This window comes from Buteo buteo, chromosome 22 (assembly GCF_964188355.1).
Source record: "Buteo buteo chromosome 22, bButBut1.hap1.1, whole genome shotgun sequence".
Classification (NCBI taxonomy): Eukaryota; Metazoa; Chordata; class Aves; order Accipitriformes; family Accipitridae; genus Buteo; species Buteo buteo.
Genome location: NC_134192.1, coordinates 9,629,027 through 9,652,056, shown reverse-complemented (window position 1 = coordinate 9,652,056; position 23,030 = coordinate 9,629,027). Strand labels below are relative to the sequence as shown.

At 39.1% G+C, this 23,030-nt stretch overlaps 1 protein-coding gene across 2 annotated transcripts in view; it reads left to right on the top strand.

Moving 5' to 3' along the window:
- The window catches only part of AFF2 (ALF transcription elongation factor 2), a 350,449-nt gene that overhangs the window by 253,080 nt on the left and 74,339 nt on the right, over positions 1 to 23,030 (top strand). For both annotated transcript variants that reach the window (XM_075054426.1, XM_075054425.1), the window contains exon 9: positions 12,262 to 12,299. In XM_075054426.1, the coding sequence (XP_074910527.1) occupies positions 12,262 to 12,299 (38 nt within the window). The remainder of the gene's footprint in view (positions 1 to 12,261; positions 12,300 to 23,030) is intronic.

Sequence of the window (23,030 nt, the reverse complement as noted above, 5' to 3'; positions counted from 1 at the left end):
CCTAGCAATGTATCACCAAGAAAAATATTCCTAAAACGAGGCTATACACTTTAATTTCACCCCAGAGAGGGCTTAAGAGGCTTCAGCAAGTCAGAGCTGACTGGAAATCCAAACTATTAGTGCCAAACTGCTGCAAATTGCATGGAAACCTTGTGGTTTCCCTCTCCTTTTAGGCTTCTGGCAGCTGCGGGCTTGATGCAGAAGTTGTCAAGTGAATTTCTTTGGGCTGTGACATGCAGGAGGTCCAATGAGATGTTCATTGCAGGTGCCTGCAGACTTCAGATCTATAAAGGTTTTTGGACCTTGCTTGGAGAGACCACAGTTACTGCCTACATCTAACATATGAAACACACCTCACAGTATCTTCAGTGTAGACACTTTGGAGCTGGCCATATGACACATGCTTTGTCCCATAGACAAAATGCTGATTCTTATGTCTCATTGTGGGTGATTTGGGATTAAAGACACACAGAAAACGACGGGTTAGATCTGGAATCAATTTTCATTTACAGCTGAGAAGCAGTTATTGATGCTGTGCTCACAGTTCAATAAAAGATCTAAAGATATAGACCTTGTGTTTCTCTTTCAATATAAGCAGCATAATCAGTGTCAAATGTTTTTACAAAGAAAATTGTATTGACAGTTTTATTAAAATTGCTGTCTTTAAAGTTTTAAGTTATCCACAATTTTACCTACTTGAATGGTTTTTAATATGCACACTGACCAACCCAATAGATTTTTATGTCACGTATTTATAATACCAGGTAGGCATTTGTTTAATGTATTATTTGAGAGAGATTGTTACATTTAAGCATTGCCTGTATTGTAAATTCTTGTAGTATTGTCACTGAGAGGAACGTTGGCATATGCATCAATATTGCATTCTGAAGTCCTACTGCACAATATTTTTTGATTGGCTATGAGAGATACAGTCAAGGCAGATGACAGACATACTATTAGTAAAAGCATTAGGTGACAAGGCATTTCAGAGATGCTAATGCTAATACTCTTCTGTGAGGAAGGACAGAGCTTTTAGATGGCTTTATTACTCTTAAAAAAATACATCAGAAATTAGGAAGAGTGGTGAAGTTTTTTAATTAGTAGCTTGGTTCAGCTAAAGGAGCTTAGATAAAACACAGGTTAGTATTTTTGTTCTTTAAAGCACCTCTGTATAATTCAAATTAGCTTTGAGCTCAAAGGCATCCAAATGAGTTGTGCCTGGATACAGTATTTTAAGTAGGTGCAGTGTACCCAATTTTCTTTAACCAGCTCCTCTTTGTTGTTCTGCCTAAGGAATAGTCCTGTTAACCTTTGAAATGCGTTCTTAATTTAAAGCACATTGCTAGTGTTCTGTGTGTTTTTGAACCAAAGAAACTTTGATACCAGTTACAGACCTGCTCCATTTTCAGTATTTTATGTATACAGTGGTTTGGGCAGAACAAATCAATAAGGTGTTTTTCTTTTCTATTTGATTTTTTTTCTCCTTCCCTTAATGATTGCCACTTTATTGCCACTTCTCTGATAACCATACAAACACAAGACATGCATATAATCCACGGCTCTGCTCTATCATTCATATTTTACGCAAACGTAATTCTTTTTTGCTAGGTTAGTATTAGGTAATTACATACAAAATGTTTGACTTTGTAGCTGAGTCTAAAAAGGTGATCAGCCATAGGCTGAGCTTTGAATTCTTATAATGCATACTGAGCTTTCAAAGCCTTTACTCAGGTTAAATTTTTTAAAAATTTATTAAATTCTAAGTCATGATATGCCTTCATTGTATCATGTAAACAGTTTTTAAAGTGGAACAGTGACCACTTTCCTTGTAACAGTAGATATCCTTCCCTATTGTAATTTTTCCTGGTTTTTAGCTGGATCCTGAACAAGCTGTTTACCTCCCCAAGGTTTCTCTACATTTCCATTTACTTTGTTATCAGCAGAAGGGCTGAAGAACAGCTCTTCAGTAATGACATCAATACTGCACACACAGTGAGAGAGGTCATCTTGTCAAAGCTATAGAAAAATCAGATGGATTAGGATGAAACTAGGTGCAAAATAACTTTGATAGAGTCTTTTAATGTAAACAGTTTATCTGCCATTGGGTTCCATTGAAATCCCAGAGTGGTGCAGCATCAGTTGTAGCCGCAGCAGCATGTGTTTTGATAAAGAACCCACATTCCAGTGTTTAAGATCTACAGTCATGTTTTATAATTGTAGGGAAATGTTTTCATTAAGCCATTAATGAAAAAAAGAAGCCATTAGGATAATACAGTCATTCTCCAACCTTGTCAGTCTATAACCATGAAAAATCCTTTTGTGAAGATATATCTCTTCTTGCTACCTCAGTCCATTTTAATTGATATTCAAATTATTTTATTCTGCACAACACTAGTTGAAACAACCATATATCATCAACTGTGTAAAATGAATACTCCAGCTTCCGTTAGACAAATCTTTGGTAATAAGAGATTTGATAGCTGACACATCTAAGGTCATAATTCACGTGGTAATGACATAGGTTCATATCATATATTTGTTTATTATCAGCAGAAGCTTTCAGTTACCACTCTGAGATCTGGGCTGAGCTTGCTGCAGTTATGAGCAAAAAACATGGCACACTGCTAAAATACACAGTGTTATCAAAAGCTTTTAACTTCTTCAAATTCACAGAATCTCATGTAATTGTTTCCACACAGGTTGTTATTGTGGAGGTCATCCATCAGTGAAGAAGGGGATTAATACAACCCTCAGGACAAATGGTTGCTGTAGAGTGCACAGTACTACAGACCAACAACAATAGGTTTGCCCCTGCAGGTTGCAGGCATGCTCTTACCTGGGTGCTGGGGCAGCAGCTGCCCGGACCAGCACAAGAGCTGGAGGAGCCCCGTCCCTCCCACTGACTTGCCTTTTCCACGGGTTGCCTAGTACACACTGGCATACTGGTCTCAAAAACCTTCCACCACAGTAGAGAAAATAATATAGGAAAAGAAAACACTGGCAGGCAGGCAGCCCTAACAAAGGGAGAATGAAAAGATGGATAAATACAGCTACAGGAAGTCCTCTCCTCACTTCCCCACAAGTAAGCAGACATTTCATAGCCCCTCAGCGCTCTCTTCAACAGGTGCTTCTCTTGGATTTAGTTTTTCATGCCACTAGCCTGAAGCAGCCAGGCTCTGTCAGCCATACCATAAGACATCATTCACCTGAACGAGAATCTTTAAAAAGACCTAATGCCTCCATCACTAATTAAATAGAGGTGGAAAGGCCAGTTGTTCCACGGTACAGCTGTAAGGACCAGACACTGGAGATCTGCCAGCCTTTTTGGGGTAGGAGGGAGGAGGGAGATGCAGCTTTCAGTCCACAGCACAGGTCATGTACTCTGCGTGCATGCTTGTGCGCACATTTTTTTAAAGGAGTCTTTATTATAAGCGTGGAGGAAAAATATATTTCCCCAGGGCCCCTTGCTATGTATGCCACTTATGCAAAAGCCCTGTATTGTTTTGGCACCAAGCAGAGGCAGCAGCAGGTGAGATAATTGATTGACACCAACATTGTTGTTGTTAAGAGAAAAGCCAGACTTGACCATACTGTCCTATAAAAATAAATCTGAAGTCAGTGATATCTGCAGGCCATCTCAGTGCTCAACACTCACTAATCCAACCACATAGGAAACATTTATCTCCCTTTTCTCCTCAAAAGGAGAGTGTGATTTTTATCATGAATGCCTTCTGAAGCATTTTGGTAAAGAAAGTGTCTGGCTTTCTTACACTGGCCATCTGCAGTGTCGCTTTTTTGTAACAGCCCAAGCAACCGTCTGTGAACTTCAAAATCTAAATTCTTGGGAGTTTTTTACACCAGGATAGTGCTAGTGCTGGCTTTGAGACTGGGGGAGTTGCAAAAGTCTGAAGGAGGGACTCATAGGTGGCCAGAACAAGCGTAAAGTATGTGATGAAAAGGGCATGATAAATCCAGTAATTAGCTTCTGTCAGCCAGAATAAGGGGAGAAGAAGGGAAAGTTGATCTCCCCTGGAGGTATTCCAGAAGAACAGTAATGAGAACTAAACACCTCAATTTTTCTTACGATGAATTCATCTGCCACTACAAGGTTTGCTGGAGTTGGAGGTGCTCCATTCTGTGTCGGCTGGATGAATCTTCCCAGAACAGACCTTCTGTCTGCTTGTAGGGACAGGTCAGGACCACAGTGTGACAGTGCAATTGATTTGGGCAGGGTGCTCTCACACAGAGTGTGCCTGCCGTACAAAATTACCAATTTCATGGCAATACTCTTAACGTATAATTTTTGGAGCTGTGCAATTTAGTAATTGTAGCATTCGCTACATATCAAGGTGCCACGCTTAGATCACTGGTCGGCCCGGACCAGGGAAAGAGACAGATAACACACACAGTGTGAGCGCCAACTTCCGGCTTTTATTGCGCAGTTAATTCCTTTTATACTAACAAGGGGAGGTGGGGTTACAGGTACATCACAAGGCTGCGACTAACCCTCTAACTTTCCGTGACAACGCGAGATCTTCCGAACGCCAACCCCTACAAGTAATTGCCTAAGTCATCTGAGCAATGTACTAAACCAGACCAAGGTCAGCAAAGAGTTATTTCATGTGTGTTTACCTCTGTTACCTCTGCTGCCTGTTTGTAATAGATTTAACATTCAGTATAGTTGTAATGTTCAGTATAAATTAAAATCCTTAAAGTCTTTAGTCCTGCACAGGAAATAAATGGGCAGCATGAACAATAGCAACATCAGTTCACATCTTCCCAGCACGGCCACTGCTGGTACTCTTTGACTCTGCCCTTTTGCTTCTCAAGTCTAGGCAACTATTCATTGATTTAGAGTAGGGAAGACACTAAGGATAGGTTGGACTCCCAAAGGAATGAGATAAAGGCCTTTACCACAAAAGAAAATCAAAGGGCATAAACTGCAAATGAGCAGGGGTGCAAGGGGCTGTTTCTGAGATGTCTGCCTATCCTCGTTTCCATTTTGATGCAGCAAGTTATAATTTGTGTTAACATTGCAAAAGTAATAGTCGGACATTGCACGCTAAGTACACCTCATTATAAGACCTCAAAATATCAGCACTGTTCAGGTAAGCTTCAGGGATGGAGATACAAAGAATTACTCTCCTTCTGCTAGAACTGGGAAACTGAGGAATACACAGGTTGTGGAGACTGTCTGCAGCTGCACAACGAGGTCACAGGATATTCCTTGAATCTAGTCTTTTGCTGCTTATTTCTTGAGGGAAGTTTAGAGAAGACTTTTTGTTTCTCTTGTAAATGTTTCTTGACCTTTTCTCTGTTTCTTTTGCCTCCTCAAGATTTTTAATCATGTGATTAACATGTTGAAATGCAGCTATGGAGTAAACCCAAAAATAATGGATTTTTTTCTTATTTACTAGCCATCTGGAGGCTTGAACCAAACACATATTTTAGAAAAATCATCAGTAAATAAGATGATGACAAATACTGAGTTTTATTCCTAGCTAGATGTTTTATATTTTCACAATAGGATTATCATCCACTAAGCCTAGGTCATTTGTAATGAATTTGTAACAAATTATTTGTTAGGAAATGATGTTTCAAAGCAGAATTTCAATTTAGAATTTTTTTCTTAAACATGGACCATTAGCTACAATTTTCCAAACCTTTTCTGTCACCAGGGCTGTATATTGTTTTTCCCAATAAAACAATTCATATGAAAAATTAGGCCTAGTTCTAGTCAGGAGTTCTGTTCTCTGCCATAGAATTTTGCAATGACCAAGTCAATTGGTATTGTCAGAGCATTTAAATCTACTAGTCTTCATGAGATATTGATTAGCATTTGTAAAACAACTTGACAATCTTTTGTAGGACTACAAAAGTAGAATCGGTAGAATTTGTAAGGTCATATTACAATTTCTCCTTTGTTGGATGGAGGAGTCAAAATTAGTACAATTAGCAACTTCCCATCAAAAGCATTTTTTAAAAAATCCAGCATATATCAAAATAATTGGGGAAGGCACTGTTTCAAGCCTCTCTGTCAAGGTTGGTACTAAAGTCCTAAAATAAGCATACATGTTATATGAGTTATCTTTAAAAGAAGTCTGTTCATTGACAGATAGCCATAACAGTTTGTACTGTCAAGTTCACCAAAGACACTGAATAAACTGGAGCCTGTGCAACAAAAGCGACAATGTTAATAGTGCCCACACTAGCTAATTTAAAACCAGCTCTGGGATGTCTACACAAGCAACAAGCACTCCTTAGAGTGTAGTGCACACTCAGCGTGTGTAGCTGTTCTGCATTTTTTTAAAAAACATGGAATAGTCCTTCAAGAATGGGAAGTGGCCATGTTTTTCATTGCACACTTCTTTAGTTTGATTTCCACCATTGGCCTGATGGAAATGTAGGGATTTGGAAAAAATGCTGACAGAAGCCCAAATATATCTGTGTTGTTGCTCAATTAAAAGCAGTTCACTTACATCAAGGATGAAGATGACTCCTAACCCACGGACAGTTTTAGATTTGGTCACTTAAACACTTTTTTTCACTTTACCCAGCCTCCACTGCATGAATTGAAATTAAATTTCCAGTATTTCAAGTATTCTTGAGCATCTGTCTCTGAAGCCATGAGCGTTACTGCATTGCTCAAAGCAATAATGAGAAGCTCTCTGTGCTTCATACACAGCAAGAGTTGAATGAACTGTTGTGATTTGTAGATACCCCATGCTTGGTGACTTGATATTTCAAAAAAATGGATCTTAGCTGATCCATCCCACATGTTTGGCTTCTGAAGAAAAAATACTCACTTTTTAAAAATACAACATGATGAGGAGAGAATCTTCTCCATTGTTTTTGGTCCTAGATACAGTAACATTGGGCTTTTTGTCCTCGAGGTGAGACTGACCCGGAACATCACACACAGAATCTCAAATACAAGGTTGCCAACTTCACGTCAAAGGCAATTAGCAAGAAAGAAATACAATCTCTTCTGTTGACATTAGGGGACAGGTAGAGGAGAGCATAACCAATGAAGTAAAGAAGAAAAAGGATCACAACACACATATTTACGCATCTATCTTCACATACTAATCCTTCAGCCCTTGGGTTTGGGCTTTCTGATCTCCAGCACAATTCTGGATGGTTTGTTTGCTGCACACTACATTCTCCTCCTCCACAGGAAGTCATAGTTAGCACCAACTGTATCATTACAGGGTAAGAGGACAATACAGTGCAGTCGATAATAGTGGGTTTTGGTTCATTACTCAGGATCATAGGTAAGGCATTCTGCATAAATAAGAGCATGATATAACTTCCAAGACAAATTATAATCTATGAAGGTAGATAGATAGATAGATAGATAGATAGATAGATAGATAGATAGATAGATAGATAGAAAACTATACATATAACTCAACTAATGTGGAAAATGTCTTTGTTTTTATTGGGTTGTTGAATTGGGTCTCCAAGGAGTCTGTTCTATACCTATAGGACAGGAGAACAGCATGGTGGGTTGTAAACTTCTGTTGAGTCACTTAGCTATTCGCCCAAGCATACAGAGCTGGTTAGAAACTGGGAGATTAACCTAAGTTAGATTTGCAGCAGCTCACAGAAAAAGTTAAAGCATGACGGCCTTCTTTCTGCCAACATGTTTGATGGCATGAAGTGCCATCTGTCTCACCCTAAGAGACTTCTTTGAGGCTCAGATATTGCCTTCTTAGGTGGCTGATCAATGCTTCTGAGTCAAGAGGGTGAGGAGGCATTCTTAAAAAATACTTTTTGTCTAATCTCACTTTCTGAAATCAAATACTTTTCCCTGAAAATCCTGGATTTTCAGTTATGCAATGGAAAATATATATTTTCTTTGGATAGCAGACACTTCCTCTGTTACACTTGACCAAAAATCTAATTTGCCTTCTGCAGATGCCAATTATTTTACTTTGATATTTTTGAGCCAGCTTCGTGTCAGTGCATTCTCCTCAGGTCTTTGTGATGTAGGAAAGTTGTACTGACTGGAGTGCTTTTTCTGGTTCTTTCTATCCAAATGCCAGTCTGGTAATTGATATATCCACCCTGCAGATCAAGTAAAGCACAGTGCAGGTGGTTTTTAAACTAATGCTAAAACAACTGGGACCAAAATCGGGTGTAATGCAACATAAGAGGTAGGAGTCATTCACAGTTATAGAAGTCATGGGAAAACATCCCTGGGCAAATACTCTCTGATGGATGATCCTCTGTATCTTACTGCTTTTCATGTATTCTTCATGTTCTTCCTTCTTATTCAACACTAGAGTCAGCTATTGAAATAAAGTCTTAGAAAGCAGAGGCACAAATATGGAAAGGCCATAATTGTAAAAAAAAAAAAAAAATCAGAAGGAAATTACAAATTAAAGTGGAATGATTGTCTAGTTCAGTCTGGCTTCCATTTTCTAATCATCCTAAATTATTTTAATGCATGTTTTCAAGCTCAAAATTAGCAAAGGTCCCATAATTCTGCTAACACCCATTGAATATTACATTATACCAGTCCAATTTAATTCCGTTCTTTTGCAGCATCATCTTCCACTCAGGGCACATGTATCATGGTTTAGGGACCTCCTACCTGCTCTGTTTCTAGATAGTACTTTTAATACATGAAGTTTAGGAAACATTGTGGAGTTAAAACCAGTTTCTTATTTGTGAAGGCCTAGGAATATAAGGTAAAAAAATAACTCTTAAAACATGTTTGTCTTTGAAATATCTTAAATTAATAATCAAAAGCTTGCATCAAGTCTAAAACAAATCAAACTCAGGCATGAAGATGAGAAACAGGAATTATTAACTGAGTAGCAAGGCTGATGGAGGCTCAATGAGATCATTTTGTTCAAAGATTAAAGGCGATGAACACTGAAATAGTTGAGGAGGATAGCTATGAACACATCTGACTAGAGCTGCTAAATTCAGTAATGATCAAAAGTTAATTATCAAAGCAGAGAGAACTACTCAACACAGACAATTTGAGTCAATAGCTAAGCAGCCCAGAAAAAAAGTAATTTGGAAGAAGTATTTTCCTATAATGAAGTTATATAAAAGACGTACATTTCAAAGAAACCTGCCTAAAACAAGATTGCATTCTTCCTGATCAGAGAAAAATAATTAGCTCTAATTGACAGACCTGCTGCACACCAAATATTTTCAAACAATATGTTTCTGCATCAAAGCCTAATGTGTAGAGTTACTCAATGTCACTTTGATTTTGCCTTCCTTTATCTTCTGCCACTGGGCATGCTCACGATATCACAACAAATACGCTTTGAAAAATGAATGAGCAACACCTACAAGACAAATAAAAGCAGAAGGCCAGATCCTGCATTTCTTTCTCAAACAGAATCCCCGACATATTCTGTGCTGTGTTTAACATCACTGTGGCCCCACTCAGAGGCAAACTGAATCCTTTGTAATAGGAAATGGCCAGTTGCTTGATCATCCAACATTAAACTAGGCTGGCATGTAGATTAACCTGAACATTTGCAATATTTGTTAAAAACTCTGTATGAGTAAGCATGTATGTGAAGGACACTGGCCCTCCAGCATGTGCCTTTTCTTGAGAGTTAGGAAAGTGCCTTCTCCCAGTAACAAAAGGGAAAAAATGTGGAAATTCTCCATGTAGAAATCTAAGGAAAAATATGTGCTAGCATGTTCATGGTTCAAGAAAATAAAATATATCTATAGTTCTTTCTTCCTAAAGTTGCCACATTTCTTTCAGGGTAAACAGTTGCCATCAACGTAGCTAAGTAGTCAAAAATCAGACATTCAGTTTAGACTCTGCTCTTTAATATTCTATGACTTTGACATTGCCAGTTCTCACTCCCTGAAATACCACCTTCTTCTTTAATCTTTCATGTAAACAGTTTAGCTCACACCATCATGCACATGCTCTCCCGAATATCTTCTGCTTTACTTTGTATTAGAATCAACTGCATTATTATTATTTACTTGCGATCCTAGACACTCTCCACTCTTCTGTTTTCTTTTCTTTATCTGTATTTTGATACCAGCTTTTGTGTAGTGATTTTTGAATGATTTTGGGGGAAAAAACCTGATTTAGATGCAAGTTTCACATGCTTGAACTCAGAATTGTTGTAGTCCAGCTATTTGGTATATAGAAGGGTCAAGCAAAATATCACTGTACAGTCAAAAAAACTTCTGCCATTGTGGAAGGCTGTTTATAAGCTTTAAAAATATTTTTAGTTCCCTGCAGGATGGGACTGAAACTTGGCATTTAGTGGGAGGCTTGGGAGACTGAAATGCCATTTTTGATGGTGTTTTAATCCATTTTAAATGAAGCATTTGTGTGTTGTTACATGTAGTTTATTACTCAGAAAGATTTCTTAATAACATGCTTCTGACTGCATTTGCACGTGGCAGCTGAAAAAGGGAGATCTGGGAGAGTATCATTGGAAAGAGGCACAACTCACATTATCTCACTAATGAGGCAGGGACCCCATTTCATCATAGGCTTGTTTGAGAGGACATAATTAGGTTTGGGTCTGTAACACTTATTTGTGCAATCTGAAGTTTAGTATTTCCTGAGGTTTAAGTGTTTTATTTAGCAACCCTACTGTACAATTAATATAATTGTTTCCTATCATGCATTCATTGATTTATTCTTTAGATGGAAAATACAATCCAAATGAAACAAACACATTTTTCTTCGCACGCTGGGAGCCAGCCCAGAGGATTGCTGTTGCTCCATCTCAGCTCTCACAAGCTCTAATTCTTTCTCCCAAAATTTAAACTTATTATTAGGGATTTCCATGGATTTAAACACAGATTTTTATCTTTGTTATGACTGGATGCAAAAGTGCCAAAACAGCAGGTATATTGAAAAACTAGCCCCATTGTAGAGTCCAAAAGAAAACTCATTCTGACAAAATTTGGAACCCAGTTGTGCAGGTCCCAGAGGTTTCAAAAGTTAGTCGGTTTTCATAAAGGATTTAATTCCTCAAGGGCTTATGTGAGCATTTTTCAGGACCACTAATACTAGCAGTTCCTATGTGGGAACCATGTTATTCCCATCCCTAAGCATAGCAGAGGTTAAAATTCCTCACCAAAACCCTTCTCTTCAATTTTGGTAGGCTTTATAAAAATATCTCTGAAGGTAATTAAGCACTAAAACTTTCCTTACTATAATAGGTTTATGGATCAGTTGTCTTAATTCTGCCTTTCACCGCTATCCATGCTTGTAATCTCACTAACCATCTGACCGCTTTCCACATTTAAATCTATTACAGTCTGGTTCTGCAAACGCTAGGAGGAATTCTCTGAAATGATACGACAACACTAGTTTATCCGAAGGTGATATTTCAAGCCCTCTTGCGTTAAAACATTATTTACCTATTCTGAAAAAAATCAGAGGGGGGATGCAAGGTTGGTTCAGATTACATAATTACGCCACAGAAGCATTAAAAAAAAAAAATCTCCACTAAAATCTCGAGCAGCTTAACCAGTGTGATAGACTGGCGCAGCTCTGCCATCGGTGCCCCCAGCTGTGTTGCTTAGCAACATTTTAATTCAAGAAGAATCGAAGGAGATGAAATCCCCGTGGAGAGGGAAACAGAAATAAGAGGGCCGTTGACAGATGATCTGAGTTGTTTCTTCTAATATACTGTGAAGATCACTGGCTCTTTTCATGAATGATAAATGGACTGTACACAGATCAATGGGTTCAGCAATAAACTGGAACCAGGCTCCATGTCTGAGGTGGTGCAGGCCGAGAGGCCCAAAGATTTACTCATTTAGATGATTTGGAGTGTGTTTTCTCAAAGGTTTCACAAGAGGAAATTGATCTGAACATTTGGTCATCCCTTGCCCTTTTCTGTCGTTGGCGAATAAAAACTGTTTTGGAAACGGAGTCCGTTCTTCCCTTTATTTTTTCCTGTTGTTGTTCTTGTTCCAGATATGGACAGATAGCTTGTGACAAAGGGGCCAGACCTCCGAGCGGGAAATGAAGTAATTGCCCTGAATGAGCAGTTCCTAAACACTCGTGGCCATTAAAAATAAACAAACCGCACTGATACCACAACCTGGGGCAGAAGTGTTTAAAACCTGTAGCGCTGTCTCTCTGAAAGGGTCCAGCTCCTGCAGCCCTCTGCCCTGGCTGTGGAGGCTGCCTGGGTGCGCGCTGCTGAAGAGCATCTGTGGGTTGATGTTTGCTTGGGGCTTGGTTGCGCTTTGTTGTGTTGCGTAATTGTTTGTTTCCCCCCACCCCTCTTCTGTTTACAGGCTGCTGAAAAGACAAAGTTGAGAAACATTCCTGTAAAGTAAGTTATTTTTATATCTGTTTGAAAATGCGAGTTTGACGAAGTTGTTGTATACAATGGCTAAAAAGACTAGGACAGTAAGAAGGGTAACAAAAGAGATAATAGAATTCAAGTTGCCCCTAATCGTAGCTATAAAAAGGTCGGTATCATTGAGGAAAGCTTTTGATTTCACATGTGTCCCTAATGATTGCGCTCCCCAAGTTTCATCCAGTTTCCATAAATTAATGTGTTGTCTATGAATAGCTGCCAAATAATATCACAATCATACTCAATACGTAGTGCTCTTAGCCTTGGGGAGGTTTGTACATGCTAAAAAGATTATGATTTTTAATTGCAATCCTTGAGAAGGTCTGACAGGGGAGAAATAACTAGGAATGTGCCAAATGATTTCTAGACACATGGGAATATTTTGCACCTATGTATCAAGGCTTTGCCATCCTGTTGATTAAGAGCTCTTCCTCACTCCGTGTGTGCGTCTCTCTCACACCATACACACACACGTATGTTTCTGCTCTTTACAGTAGGGCTCTGTGAAGGATGAGCAAGCTACCAGGGAGCAATTTCCAGGGCATTTTATGAGAAGTTCTTAAATCTTAGGGCACTAGCGGCAACACGCAACCATATATCATTAAATTAAGAAAGTTGCTATATAGATGTCCTGGCTCTTTGAGAAAAGGCATTTTCAGTTAAAGCTACCAGCAATCAGTGATTCTGTTTAAATAATGAATACTTCAGTCTTAATGGGCTCTTATGTACCAATAAAACACATATTTTTAGCTTCAGTAGGTGATCATTGCAGTTATAACTAGGTCCCAGTAACTGTATATTCCTGTTACAGACAGAGGAAATGTTCTTATTTTTATAGTAGTTTGCTGATCATGCTGGCTTTCGGACTGGAGTGGGTTTGTATTTGTAAGAACATGCACTGACAGGACTCACAAATCATTGTGTTTTAGCACACATAACAAAAGAATACAGTTCTACTTCTCACTTGGCTTCCATCATGTATAGTCATTTACACCTTATAAAGTGAACGCAAAATGTGTATGAACACTCCTTGGAGTGATTAGGCAAGATACAAGATAGTCATAAATCACTCTCTCTTTATGTTTCATTCAATCTGATAAAAATTAGAAATAGGATCCAGCAGGGACCTGATAGCACATGAAACTTCTAATAAGACAAGGGACCTTTCTTGCCTGTAGGGCTAGTTCAAATTCAGTGCAAGCTGAATTAAAGTCATTGTTAGCCAGTGGTTGTTTAATAGAGAGTGTGAAATGAGCTGTGTTTTCACCTCACATTACAGAGGATCCAGAAGTTGCAAGGTGATGAGAGTCCTGGGGAACAACTCTAGAATAATCATTTATGATTCATTCACCTTTGTTTTTTTAATATTTTGAGTCAAATTCTCAGGAATAGCTCAAGTGAATTGAGTTCACCCACAGAAAACAGAGATATTGAGCCTTGCAGTCAATAAACAGTGTGTATGTGACACTGATGCCCAGTTAATCCACCAGACAGATTTGGGAGGGGGGGGGAATGGTGACTTAGGTTAAATCATTCCTTTATGGGACTTGAGTAAGTGTAACATTTTGGAGTGGAAGAAGGCCAGATGGACAGTCTCGCTCTTTCCACCTACGTGTACATATTTCACCCTGTCATGTTTCCCCCAACTGGTTGTTTAACTTCTCTTTGACTATGTTCATGGTGGCAGCTTCAATTAGTACCCTAGGGAATCCATTATACATATTAATTACACTCTACATAACAAAACAGCTGAAAAATCTGCCTCGTATTTTTCAGTGACATGTAACTATTTAAGGTACCTGTATACAGTTATGATTGTATGCTAAAATATTACCTCTTGGGGCAAAAGTAAGAATAGTGTCTTTAAGATAGCAGTAGTAGATATGGATTGCATTTATATAAGTGTCACAGCCACACTTAGTACAGCTCAGGCTTGTCTAGCTTTTAGTCATTGCTTTTGTAGCTCTCAAATGTCAAAGAGAATTTCACTTGAATTTTAATGTTCTTCAGCTATGCAAAATAAAGTTAGTAGCTTCCATTGTCATAAGGGCTGAAAGCTGTACAGATTCCTTCTACCATATGTGACTTATCACATACATTTTTAAAAACACATTTCTGTTATTAAGACATATGTGATAGTACACTTCTGCAAATGTGAATTGCTTTTGGCTAAAAGCCATGCACTAATAAGTTGAGTTGAATCTAACTGCATTTGACATCTGTTACAATATATTTTTTCTTTTACATATAAATATATATATATATAAAAAAAATATTCGCAGTTGTAATTAGCATTAAAAAATTCCTTATTTTTACATTGGGCTGACATAGTTCTTGTGTCCCAAAACTGGAGTCAGAAATCATTCCCGTTTAAAGACTATGGTTTATATAGAGTCCTTGGACAGGACCTAATAGTGCCGCTATTTAACATATTAGTATAATAACATGATGAAGACTTCTGTAGAAAAGGTCTATTTACTTTTCATTGCTAAGTTTATTAATGTTGCTGGTTTAATGTTCGGGAGGAAGTTTACTGTTCTTTTTTTGTTCTGTTGAATCCCTCCAGCACTTAACACTTATGGAGGGAAAAAAACAAGGAAGTTTCCTTCCTACAGTTCAGTAAAGCAGCCAGGCAGCTGGTTTGTTAATGTGAACGTGTCTATAGGTGCTTAGACTAACTGGTATGAACTTCCTGATGGCTAAGATAGATGCAGGTAGCATTTGGCTCCTTCAGAAGGCTTGGTCTCAATTCCATGTGGCTTGTAGCACTGCAAGACACAACACATCCATAGGAGCTCATCTTTATGTATTGGTAGCATCATCTGACATAATGTTACGATAAATAAGCACACAGAAAATAGCTAAGGAGTCTCTGTGTCTGCAGAACTGATTTTTTTGGGGGGGAGAGATGGGGAGGTGGAAATAGTGCAGTTACTTTTCCAAAAACATAAGACCCTTTTCTGTCTGTATCTGGCATCAACATGGCCCCCATAACTACAGAATCCATTAATTTAACTTATTTATCCTCTCCTGCCCTTGTCATATAAGGAGCACTTGCTTTCTCCTGTTGGTCTTATCCATATTTACATTGAGATTCTGTAGTAGAAAAGGGATTTCCTGGATGCAAAGTGTCTTAGATACTTTCTTGCTTGCTGGTCCTTATCATGCTGTTCCTATCCCTGAGTCTGAAAGAGGTAACATGACTTAGACAAGTTCACCCTGTGGAGGGTTTACAATTTCTAAAGAGCTGTTATATGAGAAATGGTTTTGAATTAGGACACATCCAGAGGAAATAATCTTCTATATACCCTGTGGTTTGATGGAAGAAGGGGAGAACAGCGATATCATTAAAATTCAATAGCAGCTTTGCTCTGAAACCCAACTGATGATCACTCTTCCCAGAATTTTTTCCAGACTTGGGTAAGCAATGGAGCCCACATCAGCACAGAGCTTAGAGGAGTCATGTTCATGTTGACTTGGACCACGTCAGTTATCTTTTATCAGTGGGTTGAGCTGCAGGATCCCCTCAGATCCAGGCACAGTCAGGGTTAGGCCTCACTCTCCCAGATGACAGCACTTGGCTTAGCAGCCTGGACATTAATGTAGACTGAAGGTCAACCAACCCCGTGCTTTATCTCTGCCAGTGGCAGAAGTTGGGGGAAGAAGAACAGCAATTACAGAGGCATCCTCTACAGGGAGCATCATCCCACCTTCCTGCACACAGCTTTTCCACTTCCATAACCGCACATCCTGTGTTTAGGAAGTATCAATGGACTTACCCTCCATGCAAAATCTCTTTTGAAATCTGTTTATACTTCTTGTCCCCACAACATCCTGCGGCATTGAGCACCATAGTGTATGAAAAAATACTGTCTTTTGTTTGTTTTAAACCCTTTTCCTCATATATTCACTGGAATCCACGTAAGTAGTTATTCTTACACAAAAGAGCAAATGATTACTCACTGTTCTTCATTCCTGATACTACATACCTCTGTCGTATAGACCAAGGAGTCTTCCTACTCAAAAGCCACTAATAATGCTGTTTTCCCTCTATGTGTGTGAGCCCACCAGTGAGCTAGTGGCTCACAAGGCAAGTCTCTCTGCAATTGGGAGAGGAAGGCAGTGTGTCTACTAGTCAGGCAGAGACAGTGGTTAGGAAGGTAACTAGTTTCTTTCTGCTGTTTTCCATATTAAAGAGATGAGTTCTTTGCATGGCAATGCCCTTCTGACTAAGGAATGAATATAATGTCACTATAAACAAATGCCTCAGATTGCTGTCCTTCATGAAAATGGCCAAATAGATTCCTTGGGAAAATGTGGGCAGGTGAAAGAATGATTTGGCTAAAACGTGATGTCATCCAACACTACAAAATACAACAGTTTTGTAAGAGAGAAATTAGATTTTTAAAATGGAAAATGAATGCTTTTAAGAGTGGTCCATATATTCCATGAACTGGTGTAAAACTGTGAGAATATTGGAATTGCCTTCTTGCTCTAGGGAAGAAAACACTGCCTGCCTTGAGTGTCCTTTATACTCTCTTCTTACATAGTCCCTTTAAAAATCTTCAATAGAAAGCAATGGCATTTTCCCCAAACACCTGCATATGCTTAAATTTGCTGGAGATTTAATGACTTCCAGATACATGTTTTGGGATTGTAGCTTGTGTTAAAATCCCGCTGCTTTTTATATTATCAAAATATGTTTGTTTTCCATCAGCCACAAGTTTGTTAACCAGAAAGACTTCTGGTGTTTATTGTCTTTTCCTGCCATAAAACTCATCTTCTCCTCAGAAGGGCATCTGACTTGACTTGGTATGGTTTTCTGTCCCAACCATCATTGGAAATGCAATCCATTAACATTTGATATCTTGACATTTCAATTGACCTCTCATTTGCAAAGCGCAGTGGTATTTTTCGTGGCCTTTTCATCCTTGATTATACATGGAATAGGAGTGACTGTTTCTACTGACTGCACTTTAAAAATATCTTTGTTTTACCAGCTGGAGTGGCACCTTGTTTTTCCCTCCCTGGATAGACCTTATTCCGCATGGAAGGTCTGATCTCTAAGCAAGTCATGCAGAGCCAGAGGATTTTCTTATTGACTCACTAAGTGGGAGGGCAAGCAGGTCAGACTCCGAGGGTCAGTTAATGTATGCTGTAATAGCAGTAACCATAAACAGATCTTTTGCTCCCACTGGCAAAAGTGCAGGCTAGTGGGCTAGGTCTGAAGGTTGGTTCGTTTTTAACCAGTCAAGTCAGACACTTGTAACCAATAAAGGTACGAGAGGGGTGGGGTGCCATTGGTACGCATGCTCAGCTCTTCCACTGCAGGGTATCTATCTCCTGTCGTGTATTTTAAAAAAGCAGAAAAAAAGTGTGCCATGTCTAGGTTGAAAAATCCTCCCATTCATGCATAATTGTATGAGAGGATGGCCATATATACATATATGTATCTGTATATATGTGCACCTATGAACCAGAGGTACCTGTGGACATTTGTGTATGTGTACCTAAAGGACATTTGCTAAAGGACTTAAACCGCTTTTAAAGAAACAAAAAGCCCAAATCTGCTATAACTCTCATTCTCAGTAAAACTCCCAAGCAATTTCCACACTACCACCTGTTAGTCTCTGCTTTGAAACCTTCCTTCCTGTTTTTTCTCCTCAGACTATTTCTGGTGAGCTACTAAATCAGCCAGCACCAATTCAATTAGTTCTAAAAATCCATTACAACACAGTGCCTAAACTGCCTGCCCATATTAATTTCTCAGAGAAATCCATTCATATTTATGTTTTAATGCTTTAAGTCTAACATGCAAAAGCACTCAAATCCCCAGTAGAAATCCAGGAAAAACCCTGCTTACAGGCAATTATAGACAATGTTCTTTAGCCCCTGATCCTCCTAGTCTGTCCACTTAGGGCACTGCTCAGGTGCAGAGTTTGGGCAATGGAATGAGTTTATTGCACCACCAATAAAGTCCCTCCAAAAATTCACACAAACCCCAAATGCCACTGATTCTGCAAGTTGGGCCACGTGGTAGAGTCTGTACAGCCGTGCAGTACTCACAGCAGGGTCGGCACCTGGAGTGTCCCTAGGAAAACCAATACGCATATGCTGCTGTTGGTTTCCAGTGAGTTTTATTTAGGGGGGCTAAGTTTCCTCAGCAGAATGTGAACTCTAGAAATGTTGCGAAGGATTATTTTACTCTTACAAGTTAAAGGTTAGTGTTGGAAATGGATTATAGAACTGCCGCTTTTAAACTGTTTGCAAAGAAACGCACATATTAAATCCTTTTTGATGATATCACATTAATCCCTAAATACTGATTTTTATGTAAATTTTGACTCTTGCAAAGCTCTGACAATTCAGCTATCCCCATGTGGTTTTATCAGAGCTCAATTGCTCCTTTAGATCTTTTTTTCCTTTTTGCAGTACCTTTTGCTTTACTCCAAAGTCATCACACCAGCTGGAAGATGTAGTACTTTAGACATAAAATAATAAGTCTATTTAATATTTTACCTTTATTTTCTGAATTTGTTCCTCTGACACATCTTGTTAGATATATTTTTATCAGTCCAAAGGATAACCACAGTAGGGCTATTTTTATTTCTAGGGAAATGATGCATGATAACTACTGGCAGGGCCCAAAACAGTAAATCAGTCCTGTTCCAACCACAGAATGTATTAAAAGTCTGTAGCCTGTGGTAATAAGTTATAATTTAGTTGACTAGCAGTTTGTTTGGACTTAAAACTGTACAAATGAGTCACATTGGCTAAGTCCTGAAATATAAAATAGTTTGTGCTTTATTAAGGTTTTCAGCCACCACCACAACAGGTACCTAGAGAGAGCACACATTTTTCAAAAGGGCGCAATACATTTTTATAGTGAAATGCTTCTGACTTGATTGTATAATTTATAGTAGATGGTTAAATTACCACACGTCCTGTGTAGTGCACAGTGTTTGCTTACAAGACAGTGAGATGAACAGACTCTGAGACCTCATTCATCTAATCTCTTACAAATCTGAGCACGCATCATCAATACCAAGCACCGCTGACTGTATCCAGCCACGAGGCACCCCTCAGCTGCCAAGCCAGGCATGTTGCTCTGTAGCCATCACAGAACTTCAGACAGCTAGAGAAACCTTCTCTTTTGTGTATTTTTATTTACAGAGACACGTATATGCCAGTTGACCAAATCTAATCATGCATTTGTGTAAAACTTGCCAGGAGTCTTGCAGCTGGACAAAAATAAGTATTTTCATTTTAAGTGGATCACTTTTGTTATTTTTCAAAACAACATTTTTATGCCATCATTGTGATACAGCTTGTCAAGATTAAATTTAGGTCAATTTTTTAAAGTTGTGGAAAAGTGAAAATTTGAGCCAAACAAAACCTTTTTTTTGTCTGATTCCTTCTTTTGACAGAAAAAAAAGTTAAGATCAATATTTTTTTTTGCAGTTTCAGCATGTGTCTGCTGTTGATCAAAGCAGTACCCGTTCTTCTCTCCTCACTCACGCTGTGGTTTTGATCATTTTTGATTTTAGATTTGTCTTTCTGGTTATTATTTTTAATTTTAAGTTACTTAGCATTTATTCAAACAATTATTCTAAGTGTTTGCTTTGGGCATTGTATTAAGTAACAGCTGTTTTCTAACTACCTGTGATCTTTTTTAAATTAATGCTTTTAAAATGTGCTTCTGAGCAATTAAGATATTGCAACCAAGCAACAAATGCTAACAAAATTGAAGAAAAGGCCTGATCCTGGTATAAACGGGAGTACCCGTTCTGCTGGTTTCAGTACAGCTAGCTGAATCCAGCATAGGACCCAGCCTTCAGATCTCATACCCCTGAATTTCACTGTTAGGCCATTTTTGTGCTGCTGGAAGATAAATAACCAGAGCAAAACTGCAAGTAGCGTTAGTGTACATATATGACTGTATGGTTTATTTAGGTTCTAGCATGTGCTAGGCACTCTCCAGATGAAGCTACCTGCCTTGAAGAGCCTGGTAAGAGGCAGTGGATGAAGCTACCAGGCAGTGGGATTTAACTGAGGCTGTCTGCAGGATCTTTGAAATCTGTAGGCCTGTGTCTGCTCTCTTCTGGACTGCAAAACTCCACTAGTTGGCATTTCTCCTAATTTTACCATGGTGTCAGAGGGGAGAATGAAGTTTCCTTGCTCTTTCTCGCTTGTGGCCTCATGGTAATATATCTAGTAGGTTTTCTCTGCCTTGCGAGGTCATGAAAATAGGGCAGAATAAAGGTGGTCCTCCTTTTATATACCCAAAAAAAAGTGCCTGCCATACAGCAAACAGTCCTTTACTTTGGCAGTGAGTAAGTGAAATAAAAGAAAAACAGGTGTCTTTCAAGCATTTATTTTTTTTTAATACAAGTACAAAGAAATAATGATCTTGTGCTAAGTGAGAGAATTAGAAAAAAAATCCAGTCATTTAGGATCGATGAATATGAAAGAAAGGCAAAAGCTAGATAATGTTTCAGGAAATAACACTGCTACAAGGTTAATTTTGCCTAGTACAACATTTCCTAGTATTGAATTGCCTGATATACTCCCTCAGGGATTGCTCCTGCTCTTGCAATAATCGAGGCTGATTTTATTGGAAAATCACCTCTGGATGAGAGACATACTCTAGAGAGAACTTTGCATGGGTACAAATAGGTTTTTGGTGCCAGTGCCATGTTGCCCAGGCCAGCACAGTTATAGTTCCCAATCTGTCTGTGCATTCAAGCAGCAAATTCATTAGCAATCCTTCTGGCAGGATAGAAAAATAGACATATTAGGGAAATTTACTTTGAATTGTTTTCAGGATTTGTTGGATAACAGTTCAGTAATCAAATTGCGCCTCCTAACAAGAGCATTAAATATTTTTATTAATAGTGGCAGGGAAGCTGCAGATATTCCTTTAAGTGCAGAACACTTTACCGTAACCCTATGTGACTTGCAAAGATCATGGATGAAAGAAGAGATTAGCATAGTTGGAGCAGGGGTGCTTGTAACGTCAGAGCCGATTTTTGTTTTGTGTTTTATGTTGAGGCTGTGTTGAGTCGCGTAACTCTCACATTACAGATGTAATGTCTGTTCAAGTATCGGCTCATCCATCAGACCCTGCCAGTTTGCTGGCTCTTTAATTGTAGAAGTGGGCCATATCTTGACAGCGCTGTGCTCTCTCTAACTATGGGACCTAAGTTCAGATATATGTTGCAGCTTCCAGGCCTTGTCAAGTGGAAACTGAGCATATTGTAAACAGAGCGCATTTCGCCTCCAGCTGGGAGGAGGGACACGTGGAGCGCCCGCGTACGAGGGCCCTCCGCTGACCTTGAAGTGACTTTGAATGGGGGGGGGGGCTGGAGGAGCGCTGGGAAAAGGCTGATTCAGAGAGACAGATGAGTGAGGAAGAAAAATCAAGGAGATTGGCACAAGGACGGTGGAAAAAACTCTTTCTAAAGAAAGCAGGAAAAATTTTTACACTCAGGGCCAACACCGAGCCCTTATAATCAGGCTTGTCTGGCCACACACCAACAGTAGTAAGAGAAAAAATACTGGATGCAGCTTGCAAGCTAAGGTCTATGCGAAAGCTAGTGTTCTGCCACGCAAAAAAAGAGCGTGGAGTGAATTTATTAAAGAATAAATTACATTAAGCTTCAGGAACAGACGGGGTTAAAAATTAGGATTGTAAAAAGTAATCTGTGTACTCTGTTTCCTAATTCCCGTTGTCTTCATGATTGTTTCACTGTGAAGAGGAGAGCCACCCTCGGTATCAATCATAGTAAGCTATTTAGACACAGAAATAAGTGGCATATGGCTTAGCACTTTTGGGTCTAGCAATCAAATAGCAACCTTCTGCAATACAACTGTAGTTCGGTTCCCAATGGGCTTCACTTTGATGATTAGATATATTGAGTTCCGTGTGTCATTCAAAGACGGCAGAATTTCATACAAGTTGGTGTTAGCTTCCTCTCACTTCATTTCAATTTTCAATAACCAGTGTCATCACATGTAACAGTTTCTTCGTAATGGAACTTCATGTCGAATCAGATTTGTCTTTCAAGTGAAAGAGCGCTGTGAAAAGTCTTCTGAAATACTGATCTCTGGAAAAATTCTTACCACAGTGAAAACAGGGAGAGATTATTTATTTATTTCTCCTAAAGACGTTTAGGTGCGCAATCCCCAGATCATTCAGGAGTACTCAGGAAAAAAGCTTTAGTATTGCATTTGGGGATGTTATTAGCATTCTTTACAGGACTTACCCCAGGTGCTTGCTGAAGTCATTGTTGTGCTAAGTAAATAGAAAATATTTGTTCAGTCATATTTGAAACCGAAACTCTGATATTTAAAGCCAAGTTCTGTGTAAGTGGAGTTATATCAGAGGAGAATTTGGACTTCAGGTATTAATTGATCCCTCTATATTTCAGCACAGCAGCTGTTCGATACTAATGTGCTTTGCTGACACAGAACCGCTCCTTTCCTGGTACTGACCTTCTCTCCGTTGCCTCAGCCCCTGTCCCTGGGCAGCGGAGAGGCTGCTGTGCAGGCAGATGGAGGGAGCCAAGTGCTTTGCCCACCAGAGGACGAAGGCGTGGGCCCTCCTGGAGGTCAGGGTATGGGGAAGGGAGGGGAGAAACTCGAAGACTAAACAGCCCAGATCGTGCATCATGGTGAGCATAAGCCTGCAAGTCGAGCGTCTGC